The sequence below is a fragment of the Echinops telfairi genome, unplaced genomic scaffold (genome assembly GCF_000313985.2).
Source record: "Echinops telfairi isolate 266 unplaced genomic scaffold, ASM31398v2 ScPeMD7_7424;HRSCAF=8462, whole genome shotgun sequence".
In the NCBI taxonomy this organism is placed as follows: domain Eukaryota; kingdom Metazoa; phylum Chordata; class Mammalia; order Afrosoricida; family Tenrecidae; genus Echinops; species Echinops telfairi.
This window is the reverse complement of record NW_022111324.1, coordinates 25,110,054-25,133,740: the sequence shown is the minus strand read 5'-3', so window position 1 is coordinate 25,133,740 and position 23,687 is coordinate 25,110,054. Positions and strand designations below refer to the sequence as shown.

General features: G+C 47.3%; 1 protein-coding gene across 1 annotated transcript in view; it reads right to left on the bottom strand.

Moving 5' to 3' along the window:
* LAMC2 (laminin subunit gamma 2) overlaps positions 1-23,687 on the bottom strand; it is a 73,832-nt gene that overhangs the window by 30,822 nt on the left and 19,323 nt on the right. Inside the window, exons 2-8 of the mRNA XM_004706788.2 lie at positions 20,897-21,085; positions 9,908-10,043; positions 5,849-5,950; positions 3,844-3,980; positions 2,888-3,010; positions 1,817-2,006; positions 628-740 (exon numbers count right to left, since the gene is read on the bottom strand). Coding sequence (XP_004706845.1) covers positions 628-740; positions 1,817-2,006; positions 2,888-3,010; positions 3,844-3,980; positions 5,849-5,950; positions 9,908-10,043; positions 20,897-21,085 — 990 coding nt within the window. The remainder of the gene's footprint in view (positions 1-627; positions 741-1,816; positions 2,007-2,887; positions 3,011-3,843; positions 3,981-5,848; positions 5,951-9,907; positions 10,044-20,896; positions 21,086-23,687) is intronic.

The following is a 23,687-nucleotide window of genomic DNA, read 5'->3' as shown; positions in this document are numbered from 1 at the left end:
GATTACAAGGATCACCATGTGACCTCCTCCCTGGGGGACGGACAACAGAAAAGTAGGTGAAGGGAGGTGTCAGACAGGGCAAGATATGACAAAATAATAATTTATAAATTATCAAGGGTTCATGAGGGAGCGGGGAACGGGGAGGGAGAGGAATAAATGAGGAACTGATGCCGGGGGCTTAAGTGGAGAGCAAATGTTTTGAGAATGATTAGGGCAATGAATGTACAGATGTGCTTTACACAATTGATGTATGTATGGATTGTGATAAAAGTTGTATGAGCCCCTAATAAAATGATTAAAAAAAACAAAAACCTCAAGCCACGGAGTCAATCCCAACTCAGCAACCCTACTAGGGTTCCCAAAGCCATTAATCTTTATGGGACTAGATAGCCTCTTCTTTCTTCCAAGGAGCAACTGGTGGATTTGAACCACGAACCCTTTGATTAGCAGCCCAGTGCCTAACACACAAAGCCACCAGGGCTCCCTAAACTAGATCAGAGACGACCTCAAAACATCATGTTTTGTACCTGCTTGTGTTGCGATTGTCACCACCTGAATTGAGCGCTGAAGCAGATTAGAGTGAAACCTACGAGCAGAGACTGCCATTTCTCTTAGTCGCCTACTTACTGTAGTCTCCGTAGGTCGCTCGGATCCGGAGGGCTGTGAGGTTTCGCAGTAACCGACGATACTCAAAATAGCTCAGCTGGGGCCTCCAATGACTGCTAGGATGTTCATTCAATCTAGATCATTTAAAGACAAAAGTTTAAAGTGTGACTCTGATCACATCCCTGCCTAATACAAATGAGACCTGAGAAAGTGACTAAACCCCTTTGTGGTCCTGGTCAGCCGACCGGGGGACAGCTCTTCAAGCGTCACTAGGCAGGATGGAGGGTCTCCCAATGATTCGAACCCACCAGCTGCTTTGTGCGAGAAAGACATCCAAAGCCTCTCTGATGGGTCCCTTTCCAGCTTTGTCAACGTTCGCTTCTCTCCATCTCCCTAACCCGTGCTACCCTCCAGTCACACAAATCGCTGTACCTTCCCTCCCACGGTGTGCTTGCTCCCCCTCCACACGTTTCCATGTACTCTTTCCCATGTGCAGGCTGACTTTTCCCCCTGGGACAGCTCTGCCCACCTTTCAGGTTCCACCACATGGTGCCTCCTCTGTGAAGTTTTCCTGGACTCCTTAAGGCAGGTGACCATTCACTCCTCTCTTCCTGAGCCCCTGTGAACCGGCCACTTCTGCACAATTCATGCACAGCTACTTCTCAAAAACTCGCGCCACTCCCTGCCCCCCTGTAGGACCCTGTGGGTTTCTGAGATGGTAATTCTTTACAGCAGTGGAACGCTTCGTCTTTCTCCTAGCAGAACAGCTGGTGGTTTTGAACTGACCTTGCGATTAGCAGCCTCACTTGGAACTTCTAAAATACACAAATGATACTTCCTCCTCTGCCATATGAACATCGTCTGCCCTTTTCTCGCCTCGCAGAACTGCTCTTCATGTGTCACATTTCCTAGGAAGCTCTCCTGGGCCATTCTAATATGGGTCAGTTGCACCTACTGTGTTTGTTCAAACTACGTGTCAACCTTGTCCACCTGTCACCTGACCTACTGTATCAGTTGTCCTCTGCCATTAGACAGCTTGATGACAGGATCGTGCCCTGTGTTTGGTCCTAAAACGACATCTGGTATGCACAAACCATTCAGCAAATCTTGTTGAATGAATAAATGAATGATGATCAAATGAATGCACAAAGACCTGGACCTCGTGAGATCACAGTGCACTCATTTTGACCCCACCAGGGTCTCCCTTTACCTGAACGTGTAAGTCTTGGTGATCCCACAAGGTAGCGTCTTGCCAAGGGGCATCAAGGGAGCCGTGATCTGCAAACCATCACCTTCCAAGATCACATCATGGGCAGATGGGTGTCTGCCTCCCCTGTCCACGCGGAAGTCAAAGGACAGGTTTTGTCCATAGCTTATGTGCTGATTCCCGAGAAATTTGGCTGTGAAGAATGTTCAAAGGCTGAGGTCAGTTGTGAAACCGGTGTCGTAGACAGTGAGCGAGTTTGCATGCTGTTGACATTTTCCAGAGGAGCCCTGTGACACCCACTCGCCACCTGGCCTCCAACAATCCTACCAAAAGAGCCAGCACACGGCACTGGAAATGGATGTATATTAGTGACTGTGAAGGAGGGCTAGTTACTAAAATACTTCAGGACATCCTTGTAAGGCAACGCCTCCTGTTAGATGCTTCGTAGCATGCCTCTTAGGACAGTGCTATGACAGGGTGTCAGCAGTTGCCGTTGGTTGTATCGGGATTTACCATTTACAAAGCTCTCTCACAGACATCCCCACATTTGATGACAGTAGTGACCAGAAGAAGGTATTATTATTTCCATTTTATAGATGAGAGAACTGAAGTTCAGAGAGCCTGAGGAATCACACATGGTTCATCAAGGACGGGGAACCAGGATTAGTGTTCTAGCCACAGTTTTTCTAGGTGCAGAAAACTGACTGTTACAAATCACAGCTGTCTAAAATTTTAAGAAATTCTTGACTGTTCTAGCTGCTTCCAAATAGATCCATAAATTGAGCATACTACTTAATTTCCACTTAGCATCTTTAATGGGAAACCCAGAAACCTCTCATGTGATGGAAGTAGGAGACCAGCCCAGGGTTTGACACATGACACCCAGTTCCATCTACTCTATGGTGTTATGAGCCTTGATGGCTCCATCAAATTGAATTTATACCCCAACTATCTTCGAGTGATACAGTTCCCTTGAACACTGTGAGGGCTTCCACATTTCCCAGTTCCATTTCTCTCTCCTCGCTTCCTTGTCTTGCTAAGTTTGTTTCGATAGAGAAAGTTATGCCTACATACCTGGAGCTAAAAAATAGACAGGGTCTGCTCGTCGGGAAGAGCTAAACACGTCCAGGTGCTTCTGGGACCACTGAAGCTTCGCAGGAGACCCGCTTCTTCGGACAGCCTTCCAGCCCTCAACATCTGGAACACAAACCATTCGACATTCAGGGGAAACCCTCAAACAAGACCAGGTGTGCTGGCCCAAAGTCCAAGCCCTGAGTGAGCAGCGAGGTTGTCTTACTACTTTCACACGTAAGTACAACCCTCCAAATGTCCCTGTACTTCTCCACTCAGGTCTCAGCTCCATCCACACTTCCCTGCTTTGCTGGCTCATCATGGAGTCTGGTGCATGTGCTAAAAGAAAAGCTTCCATCTGCCTATAATTTGTATTTTTATTGTATTTACAGAAACCCGTATGACCTTAGTAAAGCAAGAGGGCTCAACGTGATCAAAGAGAAACCGGGCTTTGAGTTTAAATCATCTGCAGTCCTGATATGTTTACAGTGCTTTCCAGCTTGCCAACTGATCTCCCATGAATCACCTCATTGAAGGCTGTGAAAGCAGTTCGGGTTAGTAGATACGGACTTCAAGAAGACTCTCGGCGACTCTCTAATTCCCATGAACAATTCGACTGCGGTCTTGAAATAGTTGGTCAAGGGAAATGCAGGGAGATGGGACTCTGGCATCTTTTAAAGAGCTCCGCCTGACTGCGCTGACCAAATAAACAAACTTAAGTGATAAGAGAGTTGATAAAGATGTTTTGACACTAAGGGCTCAAGGGGAAAGCGGGTGTTGTGAGAATGATGAAGTCAACGTATGTACAAATGATGTATGTACAGATTGTGATGAGTTGTATGAACCCCTGATAAAATGATTATTTAAAAAAAAAAAAAAAAGATGTTTAGAGGACCCACTGTGTGAATGGGAAGGAGCTTGTCTGTAAGGATAAAAATCTATGAAATGGAGTCCCTCACCTTGCTGGAAACTGGAGGTGATCTTGTGGATGCTGTAATCCTCCGAACTGTGGCAGCTGGCCGAATGCCCGTAGCAGAAACAGTGGGCACAGCCCTCAGGATTTCCCGCATCCAGATGATAATAACCTGGATGACACCTGCAGCAGCATTGTCAAGAGCAGAACGGTATGACCAGTTACTTCTCTTTCCATGTAGAGATTCTGCCAATGGCCTCGGCCTCTCTGCCTGCCTCTCTCACCCAACACCAAGCAGTCACCGTCAAGCCAACTCTGATTCCCGGGGACCTGAGTGTGTGCGAATAGAAGTGCGTTCCGTGGGGCTCCCATTGAAAGCAGATCCCCAGGGATTTCTTTCAAGGAGCCTTGAACCATAAACCTTTTGGTTAACAAATGAGCAAGTCAACTGCTTGCACCTCTCAGGGACTCCTCACCTCTTCTAGATGCTATACATTTCCAGAGGCAGGAAATACCAACTTTCAAATGCCATTGTCCCCCCAGCCCCCTGCTGGACAGCGACAACCACCCTACTGAGGGCACAGGAGAGAAGGGAGGGGAAGGGGAGAAAGGGAAAACGGTAAAACTATAGTCCTTTGGGGTCCACTCTTGAGTAATACATTACAAAGAAAAGGAAATGATTATCGTAAAAGTTAGGATAGTGCCCCAGGAGGCAATTCTACTCTGTCCTATAGGGCCCCTGAGAGTCAGAATCGACCAGACATCAGTGAGTTTGGTTCCTAAAAATTTGTGTTCACTAAGGAGCCCTGGTGGTGCCATGGTTCAAACCCACTAACAATACCAAGCAGTTCAAACCCACTAGCCTCTCTGCTGGGGAAAGAAGGGGCTTTCTACTCGCGTAGAGCTACAGTCGGGAAGCCCGCAGCAGCAGTTCTACCTTGTCCTGTAGGGGCGCTATGAGTTAGAATCTGCTCAGTGGCAGTGAGCTTGGTGTTGGTTTGGAAGGAGCCCTGGTGACGGAGGGGTTAAGAATTTGGCTACTAAACAAAAGGTGGAAAGATTGGTGGTTCGAACCCACCTGCCACCCTGCAAGAGAGGAGACTGCGCAATCTACTGCTTTGAAGATGACAGCCTGGGAAACCCTGTGGGGGGGGTTATTCGACTAGGTCAGAGAGGGTGACGAGGAGCGGGGATCCTCTGGGCGGCACAACAAAAACAGCGATCCCTGTTGGTGCAGACAACCTTGGTTTATACAGCTCTCCATTCCTGTGTTCGATTTGTAGAGTAAAAATATAACTCCCCTTTTTACCACAAGAACGAGCTGCTCCCCGCTCCCCACGCATGCCCCTCCCTCCACACACACCTTAGCAGGAAAGACCTCCCTGAAAACACAAGCTAGGAACGCCCAGGTGTAAGCGACTGGCAAGGTGCCAAAGAACCGCTAAGGAAGCGAGCAGGCCATCCCTCTGGGGCGCTGAGGCTGAGCACAGTGGGAGCTGCAGCAATGCCTCACAGGGGCAGCCGCCGAGGGTGGATCTCTCCTCCCAGCTCCACCTGCCCCAACATGGCGTGGCACCTAGAGAGCTCTTCGCAGGTCCCCCATTCGTGTGTGTGTGTGCATGTGGGCGCCATCCCAACCTGGGGCAGTTCCTTTTCTGTGCTGGATGGTTATATATGGCCATGCCCTCCGACAGCCCTGCTTACCAGGATTTTCCCAGCATGACTAATTAGGCCAGTCCTTACCTGGGACCAATCTGAGCCATGTGATCTCATTATTGCATACCACCTTGTATCCATGCACCTGGGACTTCAAGCCAGCTGGCAAGGGCAACCACTGAGGCCCTGCCTCAGCCAAGACAAAGGAAGAGGGCTCAGGGCAGAATCAAATTTGAGAGGGGCGTGGAGGAGTGTCAGTGGGTTTTTTTGGAAACCTGGTGTTTATAGGATAGAGGGCAAGAAGAAGGCCTCCACATATACAAGGTAGCCCCTCTTCATATTTCCACTCAGAGGACCGCACTGTCTTGATGAGGTCACAGGTCACACACACACACCTATCACAGCGTTCTCCCGTGACAGCTGGTTTGCAGACACAACGGCCATTGGTGTCACAGGGCCCACTGACGCCAGCTGGGTCACAGTCGCACTTGGGGTCTCTGGGGAAAGAGGGGGGAAAACAATTAGGGCTATATTTACAAGTGCTCTGCCATGCTGTACATCAACTGCTCCGGAGCAGACGTCACAAACGGAGCCATCTTCCCTCTGCAGTGAGACCTTGGCGCTCCTTGTGTGGGTGGGGTGCCCTCGGACCCTCAGAGCGCCACACTGTCTATGCCAGTGCTGTCCATAGCGCGCTCTGCAGGCTGGCCCCCTCCACGCTTTGAGTGAAAGGGAAGAGGTGTGGGCGACAGATTAGAAAAGCTCATGTGTTATTAAATTGTTTAGTTTAACATGGTTAATTGATTCAGCTAACTTTTTAATTTTAAATCACCATTTGTATCTTTGTTGTTTAATTCAATGGCATTCACTTTGATCATGATTGACTACATCTACTGGTGTGATTTTATTTAAATTTTAAAAAACTGTTTTGAGGAGCTAATTCATATACTGCGCACGTTGCCTATTTGAAATGGCTGAGGCAGTTTTAAAAAGCGTGTGGGAAACATGAAATTGAAAGAGATGGATTTCCCCAAAAATTCTTGGAGGGCTCCCAATACTGGGAAGTGGCTGTTGGTGTGCCCATCGCTGTCAGCAATTCCAGAACGCGCTCCTCACCTCACTAGGAGATCAGACACCCTTGTTCCCCACGCCCCGGTTTCTCAGCCCAGGCAACCACTCATGGACATTCAGCCTATATGGAGGTGTCTGTTCTGGGTGGCTCTCACGAGGAGAATCATATGACATGTCATCCGTGGTGCCTGTCTTCTTTCACTTAGTGTGATGTTTTTGAAGTTCATCCATCAGTATGTCATACCTGCTTATGGCGGAATAAGATTCCATTGTACGAATATGCCACTTTTTGCACTTCCATGCCTTTGTTAGTGGACATTGGGGTTCTCTCCACATTTTAGCTATTATTATTTGATAATGTTATGATAAGTTTTTGTGTGCTTGTATGTTTTTTGTTCGTTTCTCTTGAGTATTTGCCCACCAGTACAATTTCTGGATTTGGTTGACTTTTTTTTAGTAGCAAGACTTTTGGGATGAAGAAAGCAGCCATTTGATAGCAGCACCATCCTGTCCCATCCGTGCTGTGAGCAACACAGCTCTCTGTCACTCATGTTGGCACCCAATCCGACAGCTCGATTGCGTGTGTCTAAAGTCAAGCTTGTCTTTTTCTACTGACTGAGCCGCCCTCAGTGCTCTGTGACCCCACCCCAATCCCACCCAGCAACAGGCACCCTTGACTCCTCCCTTGCTCACCTTCAATCAGAGGCCAAGTCCTATTAGTTTTCTGGCCAGAAATCCTCACCAGCCTCATCTATCCCTTCCCCTGGCCTCCTTCCTGACTTAGTTCCCCTGCATTGCTCTTCTGGACCCTTCAACAAACACACATTCGGCATCTCCCGGTGCTAACAGAGGGGATGCTGAGAGCAATCAGAAGCAGCCTCAGGTCTCTAGCAGCCCTGCAGCAGGGCAGACAGATGAACGGGCAGTGGGAGGGGAGCCCAAAGGCAACTTAGCCCAGCTGGACAGCCTCGTGCTGCTCTAGGCATCTGGCTCCCGCAGGGCACAAGACAAAGCTGCCACGGACTTCACCTTCTAGTAGGAGAGAAACCAATACGAGGGGCTTTAAGAAGTTCACGGAAAATTGTCACTGTCTTTTAATTCCCTTTTCCGCAAACTTTTCGAAGCATATGGAAAAAGAAGAGGCTTGAAGAAGAGCGGCAGAGAAGAATGACAGCGCTGCAAGGAGGTGGCGATCGCGGGCCGGAGCGGCGGGAAGCTCTGTCTTATCTGCAGGCCCAGGTGCTCTGGAGCAGAGCAGCCCAGGTGAGCTCATGGGAAGGAGAGGGCTGGGGCAGGAGGGGACAGGGACAGTCTCTAGGGGGCCTGCGGGCCTTGAGCAGAAGCTTGATCTCAACCGGACTGCAAGGCTAACGATAGAAGGCTGCAGCAGAGCAGAGACAGGACCTACGTCCTGTTCGTCCAGATGGCAAAAGGGGAGTGGTCCTAGGGAAAGTCCCTGAAGATCGTCTGAAAGAGATCATGGAAGACACTTGTTCGGGCCCAGCGGGCCAAGGGTGGACTCATAGCAACCCCTCGTGGCCGAGGAGAACTGCTCCACGGGTTTTGAAGGCTGTAATCGCAACGAAAGCAGGTACCTCCCACCCTCACAGGTCTCCCTTCAAAGAAGCCGTAGCGTAGGTTAAAGATCGGACTTTTCGGTTAGCCGTTGGGTGCTTCCCAGTTACACCAGCAAATCTCCTTTGGAGAAGACTAAACGGCAAAAGCCCAGAGAAAACGAGACTTGGGGCAATGCTAACTGGGGCAGTGCAAGAATGGCTGGGGCAGTTTTCACACGGAAGAGTGGGCAACGGGGCAGCTATCCTTTGCGGGTAGCTTGCTAGCCTAGGGCTCCACTCCCAAGCTCTTCCTTTTTTAAGCTGCCCAACCACTCGGTTATACTAAGAACCCTGAGTCAGGCTAAGACAACGGTTGGGCATTTCTTCATCCTCTTACCCTCCTGCCCCACGCAGCAACCTCTGCTGAGCGTCTGCTCCCTTCTAGGAATGGGAGCCATGATTTCACTGGGGCAAAGCTAAGCAGTGTTTACCCGAGAGCTCGCTGGGCTGTCTGTGGCCTGCACCCAGTCTATGTTGTCAGCATCATCTCACCCTTGCCCCCACCCCACCCACCCCGCCCCTCTTCCAACAAGCCAGGCTGCTGTCAAACGACCAGCACACTTGATTGTCTTGAGCCACAGTCACAACAGAGCCCGTCCTGTGTCCCTGCAGACTTCTCTAATCTGTACTGCAGCCCCCCAGGAAAGCATCTGAGGAGGCTCTGAACCAAAGGGGACCAAGATAATGGGGAATTTTTGTTTTCTTTTCTTTTCACCCCAAACTCAGTTGGAGAGAAATGGGTCCTAATTTAGAACTTGAAGAATTCTTGACTCCCATCCAAGTTCATCTAACTTAAAGGAGGCAAGTATCAGGGTTACGAGAATTGGTCCCAGAGGCAAAGTCTCTGGACCTGAAGATTAGGGCTATCCTCACCACTACCCATTGCTGTTCGGAGCTGGTTCCAACTCGAGGCTGAGCCTGTAGGACCAACTAGAACTGCCCCATGTGGTTTCCTCGGCTGTCAGCTGCTCGGAAGCCGACCGCCACACCTTTCTCCCACGGAGCAACTGATGAGTGCAAACCACCAACCAGCACCATGGGGAACGTCCTTGAGCCTCACGTGGTTGAAATTTCCTATGTCCAAATGAGCATCATATGGCGACGCTCCTCTGACCACAGACCAGGCATGTGAACAGATTTGCTATCATGCAGAGTGCAGTGGGAACTGAATTACTGCAGATTCAATTAGGTTAAACATTAGCACTTGAACATATAATCTCCCCTTTTGACTCAATTTAAATTTGCTCTGGTTTTTCATATTTTCTGGTTTTTCTCTGTTTTACTTTACTATTATTGTTGAGCTGTTATTGTTGCTGTTGTTGTTTTGGTATGTTTTTCTGTATATGAAATCCAAGATGGGTGAAGAAATAGAGACAGTGACTACATTGATGGTTTCTTGGGGGGTATAACAGAGGAGGTTGGGGAGAAATGGGGAGTTAATAACAATGAGTGCAAGAAAGAAGAAAATGCTCTAATATTGATTGTGATGATGATTGTACAACTCTTTTTAATGTGACTGAACTATTGAATTGTACGACATGTGAATTATATGCTAATAAAATTGTTAAAAAATTAAATAAAATGGGCATGACAATAACTCTCAACTTTTTAGAGTTATAGTGATGATTTAATTAGATGATCCATATAAGGTTCTTAAAAGAGTGTTTGCATATGGGCTAAGCGTCGGTGAGCATGAAGTCTGTTGCTAATGCTAACATAATTAGCATGAGTGGCAGTAGCAGTCACGTGAAGCAAGCAGATGCTTACAAGGGTCTCTGGTCTGGAGTGCAGCCAGCGGTGGTGAGCATGTGGAAGCCTGGCAGACATCGGTCACATCTGTCCCCTGTCACACCTGGTTTACAGCTGCACCGTCCAGAGTTGTCACATTGGGCACTTACAGAACCTGCAAACCAACAGGGTAGACGATAGAACAAAGAAAAGGAAGCATTTAATTTACAGAGCATTAGGAAGCAACGAACCAAACAGCAGCTCCACAGGACAAAAGATGGGGCCGTTTTTCCCCATAAAGATTACAACCCTATGGGCAGTTCTACTTTGTCTTACAGGGTCACTGTGAGTCAAAATTAACCGCCAAGAAAAACTCATTGTCTTTGGGACGATAGCAAAGGATTTGGATGTGGGAGGGATTCTGCCTCGTAGTGGCCCTATAGGACAGAGTAGAACTGCCCCACAGGGTTTCCGAGACGTAATCTTCATGGAAGCTGCCTGCCTCATCTTTTACGGAGGAGTTGCCACCACAGAGCTTTCAGTGAGCAGCCGAGCTCTCAGGCCCGGGGCCAGCGCGGCTCCTTTTCTGTTTCCGCTGTTGTCACTCTAGTCCGTTCTGACTCACAGGGACCATTTGTAAAACAGAGCAAGACTCCCAGGCCTTCCTTCACCATCCTCACAACCGCCATAGTGCTCGGCCGCATTGCATCCGTCCGTCTTGTTAAGGCTCTTCCTTTTCCCATCGACCCTCTACTTTTCCAAGCATAATGCCCTTTTCCAGGGACTGGTCCCTTCTGGAAATATGTCCAAAGTAGACGAGACAAAGTCTCACCATTCTCCTTTCTAAGGAGCATTCTGGTTGTGCTTTTTCCCAGATCGCTTTTTCCATTTTTCTGGCATATTCTTTAACAACGCCATACTTCAAAGGCATCGCTGCTTCTTCTAAAAACTAAAAAACCAACCTCACAGCCATCAAGGCGATGCTGACTCACAGCGAACCCATAGAACAGGGTAGAAGAGCCCCTGTGGGTTGCCAGACTGTAACTCTTTACGGGAGGAGAAAGTCTCATCTTTTTTGTACAGTTTTATTGGCACTTCATCCACATGTCATCCAATTCAATAGTTCAACCATATCAAGAAGAGTTGTACAATCATCACCACAATTGATTTTAGAACATTTTCTTCTTCCCGGTACTCATTGTTATTCATGTAATTATTATTACATGAATTTTTTAAAAATTGTGGCAAAAATATACAAAACAAAACGTTCTCCAATGCAACAACTTCTACATGTATAATTCATGCCATCATTATAGTATTCATGTTGTATAACCATTATTGATCACCTTTTCCAAATTATTCCACCACCATTAACATAAACCCAATGGCCCTTAAATAAAAACTCTTCTTCCTTCACCCACAGTAACCGTTGGTCAAGTTTGGTTTCTATTTTTTTTACTAGTTTTTTACTAGCTTTCTTGATATAATATTCATATATCATACACGTTCATAGCTAAATCACTTTTACAAAGAGTTGTATTTACATCATCACAATCAGTTCTAGTGCTCTACCCCCTCCTGCATTCATCGTTTACGCACCCTCTCATGCCCCGTCCCTATAAACCACGCATCAGTTACTGTCTCTATGCATCCCCTCCTTCTGTGTTGCACAAACTGTGCAGCCTAGCAGAAACAATAAAAACAAAATGAAACAGAAAGAAGAAAATAATAATATACAGGATAAAAATAAAGAGTAAGAGAGAAAAGACTACCAACAATATTTTAAAAGCCAGAGAAGAAATTTCTGTATGGAACACGCGAGAAATAGTTGAGCCCACACTAAGTTCTGGTTAGGTCAAGAGAGAGGTCAACTGGCCAAGTATCATATTTACCATGGTTTGATCCACCATCAATCAAGTCTACAATAATCTCTGTCTGATAGGAAAGCTGTGGGGTTGGCTCGCCTGTGGCCAGACGGGATCTGCCGGATAATGCCTCACCTCTCCTCCTCATTCATTTTAGGACTGCATTGCTTATTCATGGTCCAGCTTTTGCAGGTGCAGAGGTGACTGAAAGGGTCACAACTTGGGTCAGACGCACCTCAGTCCTAAAAGTAGCATCTTTGCTGTTGAACACGTTGAGGAGATCTTTGTAGCAGAGCTACCCAACGCAGTGTGTTGCTTGATTTCTCGACTTCTGTTTCCACGGGGACAGGGTGGATCAGGTAAAATGAAATCCTTGACAGCATCACTCTTTGCTCCGCGTATCACGATGGTGCTTAATGGTCTGGTGGCGAGGACTTTTATTTACACTGAAGCTAGAGTCTTAGATCTCCATCATGAAGTGCTTCAAGTCCGCTTCACTTTCAGCAAGAAAATTTGGGTTACCTGCATATCACAAATTATGAATGGGGTTCCCTCCAATGTGGATACCAACACTTCTTCCTCCAACACTTCTTCATGTAGTCCAGCGGCCCAGATGACGTGCACAGCCTATCAACTAGATAGATATAGGGAAAGGCTACAAGCCTGACACACACCTTTCCTGAGGTGTCCCCTTGTTCTTTGAGAATAACGTTGGTCTATACACAGGTTCTGCATGAGCACAATGCAGTGTTCCGATCCCTATTGTTTGCCACGTTATCCAGAATCAATTGTGGTCCACACAGTCAAATGCTTTTGCACAGTCAATAAAACACACAGTAAACACCTTCTGCTATGCCCTGCTGTTAGCCCAGCCTCAGGTGCCAGGAGCAATGCTCTCCCTCGTTCCATGTCCTCTTCTTCGCGGCCTCGCTCCCGGCAGTTCCCGTTGACGGACTGCCGTAACTGCTTTGAATTATCTTCCGCATAATTGTACTTGAATGTGATATTAATGGTAGCGTTTGGTAATTCCAGCCGAATGGACACAAATATGACTACCTTCCAGCCAGATGGCCAATGACTGCCTTTGGCACAGATGAGTGAGTGCTCCCAGCAATGTATCTGCTTCTTGAACATCTACAGTGGTATGCTTTCCATTCCCAGTTCCTAGAACGTGCTCACCGGTTTCCCTCCTCAGGAAATTTGCATGCGCTGCTCCCTCAGTCTGGAATGCCCTGGCCCCAATGCTTCTCTGGTTGGCCCATTCTCAGCACTTGGGTTTTAATGAAATGTTAACTTCCCAAAGACATTTTCTCTGATGCCTGTATCTAATCGATCCGCCACCCTCGCTGGGACGACACTCCTCACCCAAGCTTTACGGATGATTGTCTTAGCCTGTGCTCAGCGCTGAACCCCGCGGAGAAGGTGCCTCAAAGCTCTTGGGGATCCGTGCGCACAGGCCAAGAAAATAAAGCTAAACCAGCCGTCCTCCGGCCACTCTCATCTCATGGTGGTGAGCCTCAGGCATCGCAGGGTAGACCTGTGCTCCACTGGGAGGCTGTGATCTTCGGAAACCGATCACCAAACCTTTCTTCCCAGGTGCCTGTGGGTGGGCTCAAACTGCCAGCCTTTGGGTACACTTCCCAGGGCTTCCAGCACCAAGAAGAGGACGGCGTTCTTATGATGGGGTGAGGTAGGAGCCAAACGATAAGGCAGGGAGGTAGCCAGAGGCCCAGCTCACCGACTTCATAAATCCCTAGGGCTAGCAGCATTAGCAAATAGCCCATAGACTCCCAACACTCGTGATCATCTAAAAACCCACTGCCACTGAGTTGATCCTGACCCACTGCGACTTTATAGGACAGATGGAAACTGCCCCACAGGCTTTCCAAGGCAGTCCTCTCTACAGAAGCAGCCTGTCGGTCTTTGTCCTGGCAAACAGCTTGTGGGATCGGACAGAGCAGCTTTGGGTTAGCAGCTGAGCCGTTCCCCGCTCCTTTGTGATAACGAGACTGCAATAATGCACGGGACCAGGAGAACATGAGCCTGTGGCTCTGCGTGTTTTGTTCTCTACTTCAATTTGCTGTCCTTCTGAAAACCTTTCCTTCCCTAGCAGGGAGTCTGAAATCAATAAACGTATGGACTCTTTTATCTTGCATGCCTAGGGAATGGAACTGGGGGCCATCAGGTGGCTTAGGAGGCAGTGAGAAGATCAGACCTGCAGTCTGGAAGAGACCAGTCCCGAGCAATAGGCAGGGAGCTTGGAGAGGGGAAAGTGTCGGGGGTCCTGGTGAAAGCATCTCGGGTGGCAGGCCAGCCTGGAGCAGAGGCATCTCACAGACAGAAGAGGAGGAGGGGCACACAGTGAGACAGACACTGTGGACAGAGAATTACAGACGCTGACGGACGCTTGAGATATCGAACGACAGGGAGAGGGGCCCTGGGTAACACCCAGGTCCCACAAGCGTGCGGCCACAGGGATTGTGACGCGGCGCAGGAAGCTCTGAGGGTGCATCCTCAGGAGAAGACCAGGAGTTGAGTTTGGGACATCGGTGTTCCTAGGTGCACGTCAAGGTGCAGTTATGCATCTGGAGCTCAGGAAACGTGGCTGGGGTGAAGAACGCCGTGGGCCCTGCACGCAGGCCCAACGGGAAGCAGGGACAAGGGTGTGATCACGGAGAGAAAAAGGCCCGGACCGAGTTGAGCACTGTCAACCAAGCGAGGAGCATTAGGAGACAGGCCAGGGAAGCAGAGGTCAGCATGGTTCCCAGGCTCTACAACCTGAGCATTTAGAGTGGATGAGAACGGATGAGGGGAGTCATGGGGGTTGGTATTTACAGGCTGCTTTCTCAGTGCTCCATAAACAATCCGGAGCCAGAGCTAGAAGGGAAATGCCTTGCTGAATTGCGTTCTGAGAACGAACACTAACCATCAGGGAAATCTCACTGCAATGAAATCTGCAGGGACTCAGAAACACTTTTTTCCCTACCCAAATTAATACTAACTGCATTTGCAACTTACAAAACACCCCGTGTCATCTTGTCGTTTTTGACAAATATTTTTTTCTTAACAAGATGGGGAAGGCTGTCCTTTGTTAGGGGTTGGTCCTGAACAGCCAGCCCCAGTGGCATACTGTGGAACCGTCTCCTCAGAGGAAGCAACAGCCGTCTGGTAAAACGCAGCGGTCTCTGTTCAAGAGTTAGCGAAACAGAACGTACAGCCTCTTGCTGAGGTTTGTAACACAATGGCGTATCTACAGGCATAAAGCTGTGTCACACTGCAGGGCCTGTGTTTCCTAACAGACACCTTCAACATTCCTCCAGGCCACACCTCCGATTACCCCAGGCCCCGGTGTTCCAGAGGAAAGTCTAGAACACACTGGTCTCAAGCAACTACTTCGTTCAAAAGCTGTGAAGATGAACAGGGCTCAAGGCCAACACCAGCCCTGTGACTCACTAGCTGTGAGTCCTTGGATACACGTATCTGCATTTCTTAATCAGAAAAACAAGCAACTACCCCCACACACCAACGGGCTTCACAAAGTGTGTGGAGCAATGGGATTGAAAGACTAGAATTCTTCACGGGAGCAGAGAGCTTCATCTTTCTCCTGCTGAGAGGTTGGTGGTTTTGAACCATCAACCTTGCAGTTAGTTGACCAAAGCCTAACCCACAGTTCTGCCAAGGCCCCTTTCTTCCGTCACAGAGATGATGAAACTGAGACTCAAGAGTCCAAGCAGACTGGGCTGAGCAGCCCCTTAGCAGAGAGGATTTCCATCACGGTCTGCTGTCTGCAACGACAAGTTGGCTGCAGAGATCCTGAACTTGGGGTCTAAGTTGAATTTCCTCAGTGAACTCACAATCTTCCAGTCAGTCAAAAGATACTTTTTTACTTTGAAATAATAACTTCACCTGGGAACTTGTCCATTCCATTTCAAATGCAGAAGAGCATGTCTTACAAAACATGGTCTCATTCCATGTGCAGCAAAGTAAGCCTTTATGGCACCAGGTGGTCACAGATTTTGAACTTCATGTCAATTTGTCATAAGTATAACAACTAGATCTATTTTCAGGGGGCTCTGATGGGAATGTGGGTGAGGCATAGGGCTGCTAACCAGTAGGTAGGCTGTTCAAATCCACCAGATACTCTGTGGGATTCAGAAGAGCCTATCGGCCCTGTAAAGACTGCCGTATCGGAAACCTCACAGGAGGGGCAGTGGGTGCTGCTCGTGCTGTCATGCAGTGTCTGTGTGGGTTCAGCAACCTCAGGGGGCTCTTTTTCCTTCTCGTAAACACATGTTTAAAGCCCAACGCGCCTCTGTGGTCATACAAAAGAACACCGTGCTTGTTTCTAAAGCAAAGTGGCAGTAAAATAAGAAGAGGAACCCTTGATGAGGGCAAGTAGTCGACACCATGGACCCGAAGCACAGACCCAGACACACCACACCAGGCAGCAATCCATTCTGTTAAGCATAAGGTCACCAACTTCGCAGCTATGAGCCACAGGCTTGGCTGAAACCATGGTGTGTGTGTGTGTGTGTGTATCTGTGTTTTTCTCCCATGGCACCTAATGGACCACATCACTGATACTGAACACACTCTTTTAATTTTATTTGATTCTTTTGCTTATCTAAGATGACAACAAGGATTGACACGATCTGAATTGGTATTTAACCCATGTCTATAAAGGCAGGCACACCCATTTTTAAGAGTTCTTCAGAGACTCGAACTCTTGGACCCCATGGCAGTGGATTTGGTTCGGCTTTAGTTGGTTCATTTTCAGTGTGAATTCTTTTAGCCTATCTTTCTGAGTCTGCAGATGCGTGTGAATGATACTTTCACCTGCAAGGGAAGTGCTTCCGGGGACGCAAACTTAAAACGGGAGGTAATTCTTCAATCTGTTTTAGAAATCCCGTTGTTCACACTCCCCAAGAGTAGTTCATGATTTAGGAATTAGGACAGATGGGTTTTATGCATATCAGGCACTTAAAAAACCCAACTTTTCAAAGTCTGGATGAAATAAATCAGCCACATTCACAGACCTGAGAACGTCTATATCAGTTTCAGAAGGTTTGAGGGGGCATTAGTGAAACTAGAATCCCACTGTGGTTGCTAGTGACTGCTGCATAGGTGCCAACTCACGGTAGCGCCACGTATAACAGACTGAAACACTGCCTGAGCCACACCACCCGCACCTGGCCAGCATGCCAACTCCACTGACGCCTTCACCTCAGAGAGCTCATCTCTCAGCACAATGCTGGACAACGTGCTGCTGGATCTATGTCTTCAAGGGCTAATTTTTGGTAGTCGACTGCCTCTTCTTTTCCTCCTTCTTAGTCTGGAAGCTCTGTTGAAATCTACCCACCTGCTATTTTCAGAAATACCTGTAGCATAGCGTCCACGTCGATAGTGAGCTCAAGCCACGCAGTAGGAGAAGTAGCAGACGGATGGCGGTTAAGAGAAGGCACTGTGCCATTTGAGTACCCACTAGACATGATTCATTGAGTTAAGCATTTTATATATATTAGCTCAAAGTTTCACAACTGCCCAGTGCCTTACCCACCAGAGCCCCTTATAAATGAAGTGTACTTGTTACAGTTAGGACAAATTGACAACGTTCAAAATCTGTGACCACTTTCAGTGTCATAGATGCTTAATTTGCTGCACGTGGAATGACAGCATTTTTGTAAGACACATTCTTCTGCATTTAAAATGGAATAGACAAAAAAAATGGAATAGACAAGTTCCCAGGCCAGGTTATTATTTCAACATTTAAAATATCCTCGGATTGACTGGGAGATTAGACCTCACTGAAAAAAATTAAATGTAGGCTGCTAGTTCAGGATCAAGACAAGCAATCTCTTGTTGGAGACAGCAGACCACGACAGAAATCCTCTATGCCCCTAAGGGGCTGCCCAGCCTTGTCTGGTTGGACAATTGAGTCTCTCAGTTTCTTCATCTCTATAGTGGTCTGAAATGAGCCTTCATGGAGCTGTGGGTTAGGCATTAGTCTGCTCTCTGCTAGGTTGATGGTTCAAAACCACCAGCCATGATGCAGGAAATAAGAGAGGAGGTCACCGGCTCACATAAAAATTCACAGTCTTGAAACCCCTATAGAGTCTCCGTGGGTAGAAATGAGCGTGCTGGCAGTGGCCTGGTTGTGTCCCACGATGACGGGATGAGGGAAGCAGGGGCACGTGAATACATACAGGCTGCCGGGGGACTCAGGGAGGATTCAGCGATCGCTATCATTTTCCTTGCTCCTTCTCCCCCGCTCCTGTTTTTAATGGTTACACAGCTCAGCCCCGCGAGGGTCCTTTTTCACGAGACTCGAAGAAGACAAACTATATGAATGCATGTTGGAAAAGTACAAAGTCCCAGATGTTAGAAAATAAGATCCATGAGGTTATTCCTTTTCAGTTGTTGTTTTGTTTGTTTGAGATGAATATGTTTGTCACTAAAGACTCCAAGTCCATTTCAATTTTACTTTTCTTCCTTTTTTTCCTAAGCCACTCAGACCATCATCCACGTTGGAGAGAGTAGACTAATGTCTCATTAATGCCTCTTCAGGTTTGAGGGATGAGGAATCTGGAGAATCTGTTTGTTTGTGTTTTTCAAAGAAGCAGACTATATATTTACTCAGCCCATCTCAAGAAATGAAATCAACAACAATATCCTATTAAACCCTCCCTATATGTGGTTCTTCTTCCTCATCCCCTTCCTCCTCCCTCCCTACTCAACAACACACCCCTCCCCACTCCCTGTCTAGCCCGTGAGCGTCTTCCCACACACCTATATTATCTGCCAAGAGGACATGTTAGCTATGTTTCCCCTCCTCCTAGTGAGGGAACAGGAGATAACTGTTCTCCACTAGAAGACTTTGACCACAATTTGAGTTCTTGTCATCACGTGCAGGGAGACTTTGGGCTATTCATTAACTTTTCTAAGTCTTATTAAAAACAAAAAACCTGCCAACTGGGGGAAGTTAAGGGAGAGCAGGTCCTAAATTATTGAAAATGCAAAAAAAAAAATTATTGAAAATGCTTACGTTCTGCCGGAGCTGTGAAATATAGTTGTAGACCACAGATATGGCCTCAATCAGATTCTTTCTAAGATGGAAGTATGTGTGTGTGTGTGTGTGTGTGTGTGTGTGTGTGTGTGTGTGTGTGTTCAAGGTCTGCTTTCCAGGAGATGGAGACCCTGGCCGCTGTCCTAATCAGAAAAACAACAGCATCAACCTCCACTTGCGGACTGGCCCACCACGTGCTCCACAAACACAGCTTGTCCTCCGGGCAGACAGCGTGCTCCCCCTCTCACAGCTGTGGAAACTGGAGCTGGGGGGGTGGGGCAGTCTGCTCAACCTGACTCCTGGGTGGTTGACACTGTGGAGATTTTAACCCAGACTCTCTCTTTTCGCCACACATTCTACACAGTGATCTGTGGCACGAACAAATCTCTGCCTCAGTCAAGCTTCTCTGCCTCTCTCGCCAAGTCTCTGCTACTTCATTCGTAAAGCATAAATAATAATAATAATAGCTCCCTCACGCATAAGGTTGCAGGCAAAGATTAAATTAATTCCTGAAGTAGGGAAGTGCCTGATACAGAATCTGTGCGAAAGATGTCGGTTGTTGTGTGAGCGGTCAGTTACCATGAAGCTTCGACTGGACCATTCACACCGAGTCTGGGAGTTCTAGTTCTTCCGTAAATGAAAGGGCCGGGCTCATTGTTGCCGGACAAGCAATGGATTGCACTGTGATAAAGGAGAGGCGGGTGGTGAATCTTTTATTACCATCTCTCTTTGTTAGACAGCAGGCTCCTTGTCTACCCGAGACTAATAACCTTGTCTTCAGGCCAAGCTTTCCAGCTGGGCCCATGCATTTCTAATTATGTTCCCACTGATCACTCTACTGGGATGACCCCGCTCCAGTGACTCACAATGAAGCCACATGACCTAAGGAGATGTGAGCTCTTAAGTGCCCATTAAAATGAAATAACTTCTTTTTCAAAAACATTATATTTCTTTATAAAGTTCTTTGATTCATGGGGGGAAATGTTACGTCCAGATTCTAAATGCTGTTAATCTGCCACAAGGCTGAGCAAATATGACTCCAACCACGCTGTAACAGAAAAACACAGTGGCTCTGGGAGAGTCTGCTGCACATGGTCTACACCATCGTAGGGCCAGCACAGCTTTCTAGGTGAGGGAGGTGGGGGCAACCTACTCGACCAGCAACTATGGCTAGCCCCAAACTTGTCGAGCCTTCCAGCAGCTGTTATGAGTTGAATCCACAGAGCTACACTGTCATTGCTGTGCAATAAGATGACCACCTTGAGATGGATTAATATTCTTATATTATCCTATCAACATTGCCTAACAAGGAGGAGAAACAGGTAATGCCAAGAAAGAGAATAGATAAAAAGAAGGTACTTTTAAGAAAACAAAAACCCAACAACCCTTACTTTACTGGTAGAACTCTACTTCTCTCTCTGATTGTATTTACTAGCTCCTCTTTGCTCCCTGCCACAAAGAATACAGCAGTGTGTATGCACAAGTCCTATCGATGATGGTGCGATGCTAGCTCTGTACGCCTAAAAAACAAACCAAATCTAGACCCCCGATGAACCAGTCACTCCATGAGGTGCTTCCCTATCTTTCATCTCACTTTGTTGGATCAGTCATCCCATGGAAGATTCTAATTTGCCTGTTCGACTTTTCTGTCTTTTCCAGCAGTACTATGTTGTTGATCCTCAGCACAGCACCAAGAAGCAGATCTTTCCAATTCTTTTCCCCCCAGAGTCTGGTCAAAGGGATGGTTATGGATACAAAGAACTATCATTGACAGAGTGCACGCTCCCTCTGCCCCTGAGTCTGAGCCTCCCCAGAAAAGTACTAATGTCACTTTTTAAAAAACAGGAGTCAAGCCAGGATGCACTGAAGTCCCCAGCTGGTGCCACACCTCCCCCTTCAGAGGGGCAGACACCACCAGAAACAACGATGAGCAAGTTTACGGTCATAGCGAAAGTGCTAAACTTTAAAAAGACCAGTGTCTAGAGTCAGACACCCAAATAGTCTGTGAATTATGCCTCTTCCTCTTGAGTGACTGGGTGTCTCTTTCTTTCTCCTTCCTTCTCACCCCCACCCCCCCATCCCCCACCCCTTTTTAGCTACCTTTGGAGTTACAATTGCAGGGCAAGCAGCGGTCTCGTTCTCTCTGCCGATAGAACCCTTCCTTGCACCTCTCGCAGTGCACGCCGTCCGTGTTGTCCTGGCAGTGGAGGCAGCGGAATCCATTTCCCGTCTGTCTGTGAAGTTCCTGATCAAAGATGCATTGCCGGGACTTCCCACTGCAATCGCAGACTAGGGAGGGGGACCAAAAGACAGCGGCATCAGGAAACAATCACTCCGGAGCAATGTTCCCAGGTGTTTTGTTATTCACAATATAAATTATACAAGCTTATGACATATTAATGTAAGCAAATGGACTGCAACGAGTCACACAGGGACTGCAGCAGACAGGGGAGTTCCGCTCCGTCTAAAGGAAGCTGCCACCAAGTAGTGCTGGGGAGGTGCTGCCTGGGGGAAGGTGAGTCAAGTTTGACAGATTCCTTAAGAGAAACCAAAAAACGTCTACTCATCTGCTTTTATGTGAAAGTTCCTGACTTACAGATTGGCAAGGGATTCACTTTTCAAAACACTGTGTAATCAAGCAAAACAAGTACACGGATTAAAGAAGGCCTGAGGGTGGCCCCTGGCACAACTATCTAGCCAATGAGGGTGTCATCTGTTTAAACTCTATAGCATCTGTCCCTCCAGTGATGGTCAAGGTGGAGAAGGTAAGATGACTATCTGGACAGGTATCTTCTTCCTTCTCAATGGGATCGGTCCTCAAGGCAAACCTTCTTTGTATATGAAGCCTGCCCCTTCCAAATGTCTAGGAAAGGCCTCTCTGCAGATGAGCCAAAGATGCACTGCGAGTGTGGCCTGGATGACATCCCCATACGGGACGGAAACACATCACGAGGCAACAGGGAGGTGTACTTAGTTGAGTACCTAGACAAGAAATGTGTCTGTCAGATTGAGAAGAGAAAGGTGATGGGCCCCACCTTAAAAGAATGGGATGGAATCCCAGTTCGGTTAGTTTCCTGGGAAAATCACTTCCACTCTCTGAATCTTCTTTTTTCTTCTATAAATGTAGACCACAGTACTTGCCTTCCCAGACAGGAGAAGGATTCCACTGGAAAAAGACTATCAAGTGCTTTTCGATATGCGAGTTCATGCCTCCATCTGTCTGATCCCAAAGCCCACTTCCATGTGGCCTGTGCCTAGTACCGTGACTTATCCGGAGTGCTCACCATAAAGTCAACAAACAGGCCAGATGCACTGTCCTGTGCTGGACTCTGTGTCCAGCTCTGAAGACACAGAGATGAAAATTCTATCGGTTGAGGGTCTTAACTGACTTCCTTCCAGGGCCTCCTAAAACTCACTCACTTGCTACTTTGGATGTTTTCGAAGATTGGGCCAGTGAACTAATAGCTATCCAGAACCTAATGGTTTCTAGTACTTTACATTCAACAGCTCAGTTAATTCTCACAATAAGATGGGCTTAATTATCACCATTTATCAAGGAATTAATGCTGATCGAAAATGGGTATTTTGCCTAAAGACATGGATTTTATAGCAAAGTGTGGTGAAGAAACCAAATGGTGCCCAGTTATCAGAAAGAAAACTTCTGGGGTCTTAAAGGTTTGTCTTCAAGCAAGCAGTCATTTAACTGAGGCAACAAGGAAGTCCACATGGAAGAAGCACACCAGCCTGTGTGATCTAAGGATTGTAAATAGCAAAATCTAAATTCAAAGGAGGGAGCAGTCTCAGAGCATAAATGATCAACATCTGGTTTGCAGAAGGCTATGGGAAAGCCAAAATCCACTTGCTGGGGTCCCACATGGGTTAACTCTCTGGTGACTCAGTCCCCTCTGACCAGAGTCGAGGGATGTGAACAGCCACGATATCGGACAGAGAGCACACAATTCATGCAGAAGTAGTTAGGTAAAAATGTAATACCTTATCATTTGATCTCCCTACTGACCTAGTGGCTTGGCCTTGGCTTACACACCTACTCTCTTCATTCATTTCTTTATTCATCAGACATTTATTTCACATATTGTTCTGCATGGCACTTTGTCAGTCAACCCTTTGAATGTGTGAAAATAGCAGTATTTTCTCTCTCTAGGTGAAACTGAGTCCTTCCCTCTCCTGGTATTTCTAAAATTTCTCATGACATCATCTTAGATTCCTCAATTCCTCTCTTGAAACAGACGCTAAAAACTCTGGCCTGAAAGTAACCAGAATTCACTACATTACAATTTAAGAGTGATAGGAATCCGCATTGTACGTATACTTCCACGAATAAAGCTCAACACCTTGTTAAATGTAAAGTATGTTAAGCTGATCGTCAACTCAAACCAATGCCCCTGGGCTTTTCCACAGAAGTAGTGCCAAGTGAAATCTTTCCCAGCTAATACTGGTATGTTTGGGGTTTGGTTTTTTTTCTGGACCTCAAGCAGATGTGCCGCACAGCTGTCATAGGCTGTGAAATTTCTACCGGGTACATCGTTATGCACGTACAAGAGCTAACTTCAGCTGAATCACACGATGGATGTCTGTTGGGGAACAATCTCAAAGTGTGAGTAATCACTTTCACTGTGTCCTTATTCAGGTCACACTTTCTGTTGCTTCACTCCATCAGGACCACTTGTGATATATTTATTGGGAACACGAGTTACAGAAAGAGACCACCTAGTTCTCATCTCTTTAGACCACCTGTCCTTTCTCCTTTATGCTTGACCCTGAAAGAGCCGGTGTGCTTTCCAGCCTCCAGTGGGGTTGCACAGTACTTCCAGGAAGGGAGGTCTTATGCCAGCATCACACCCTGGAACATGTTCAACAGATTACAGGCCTA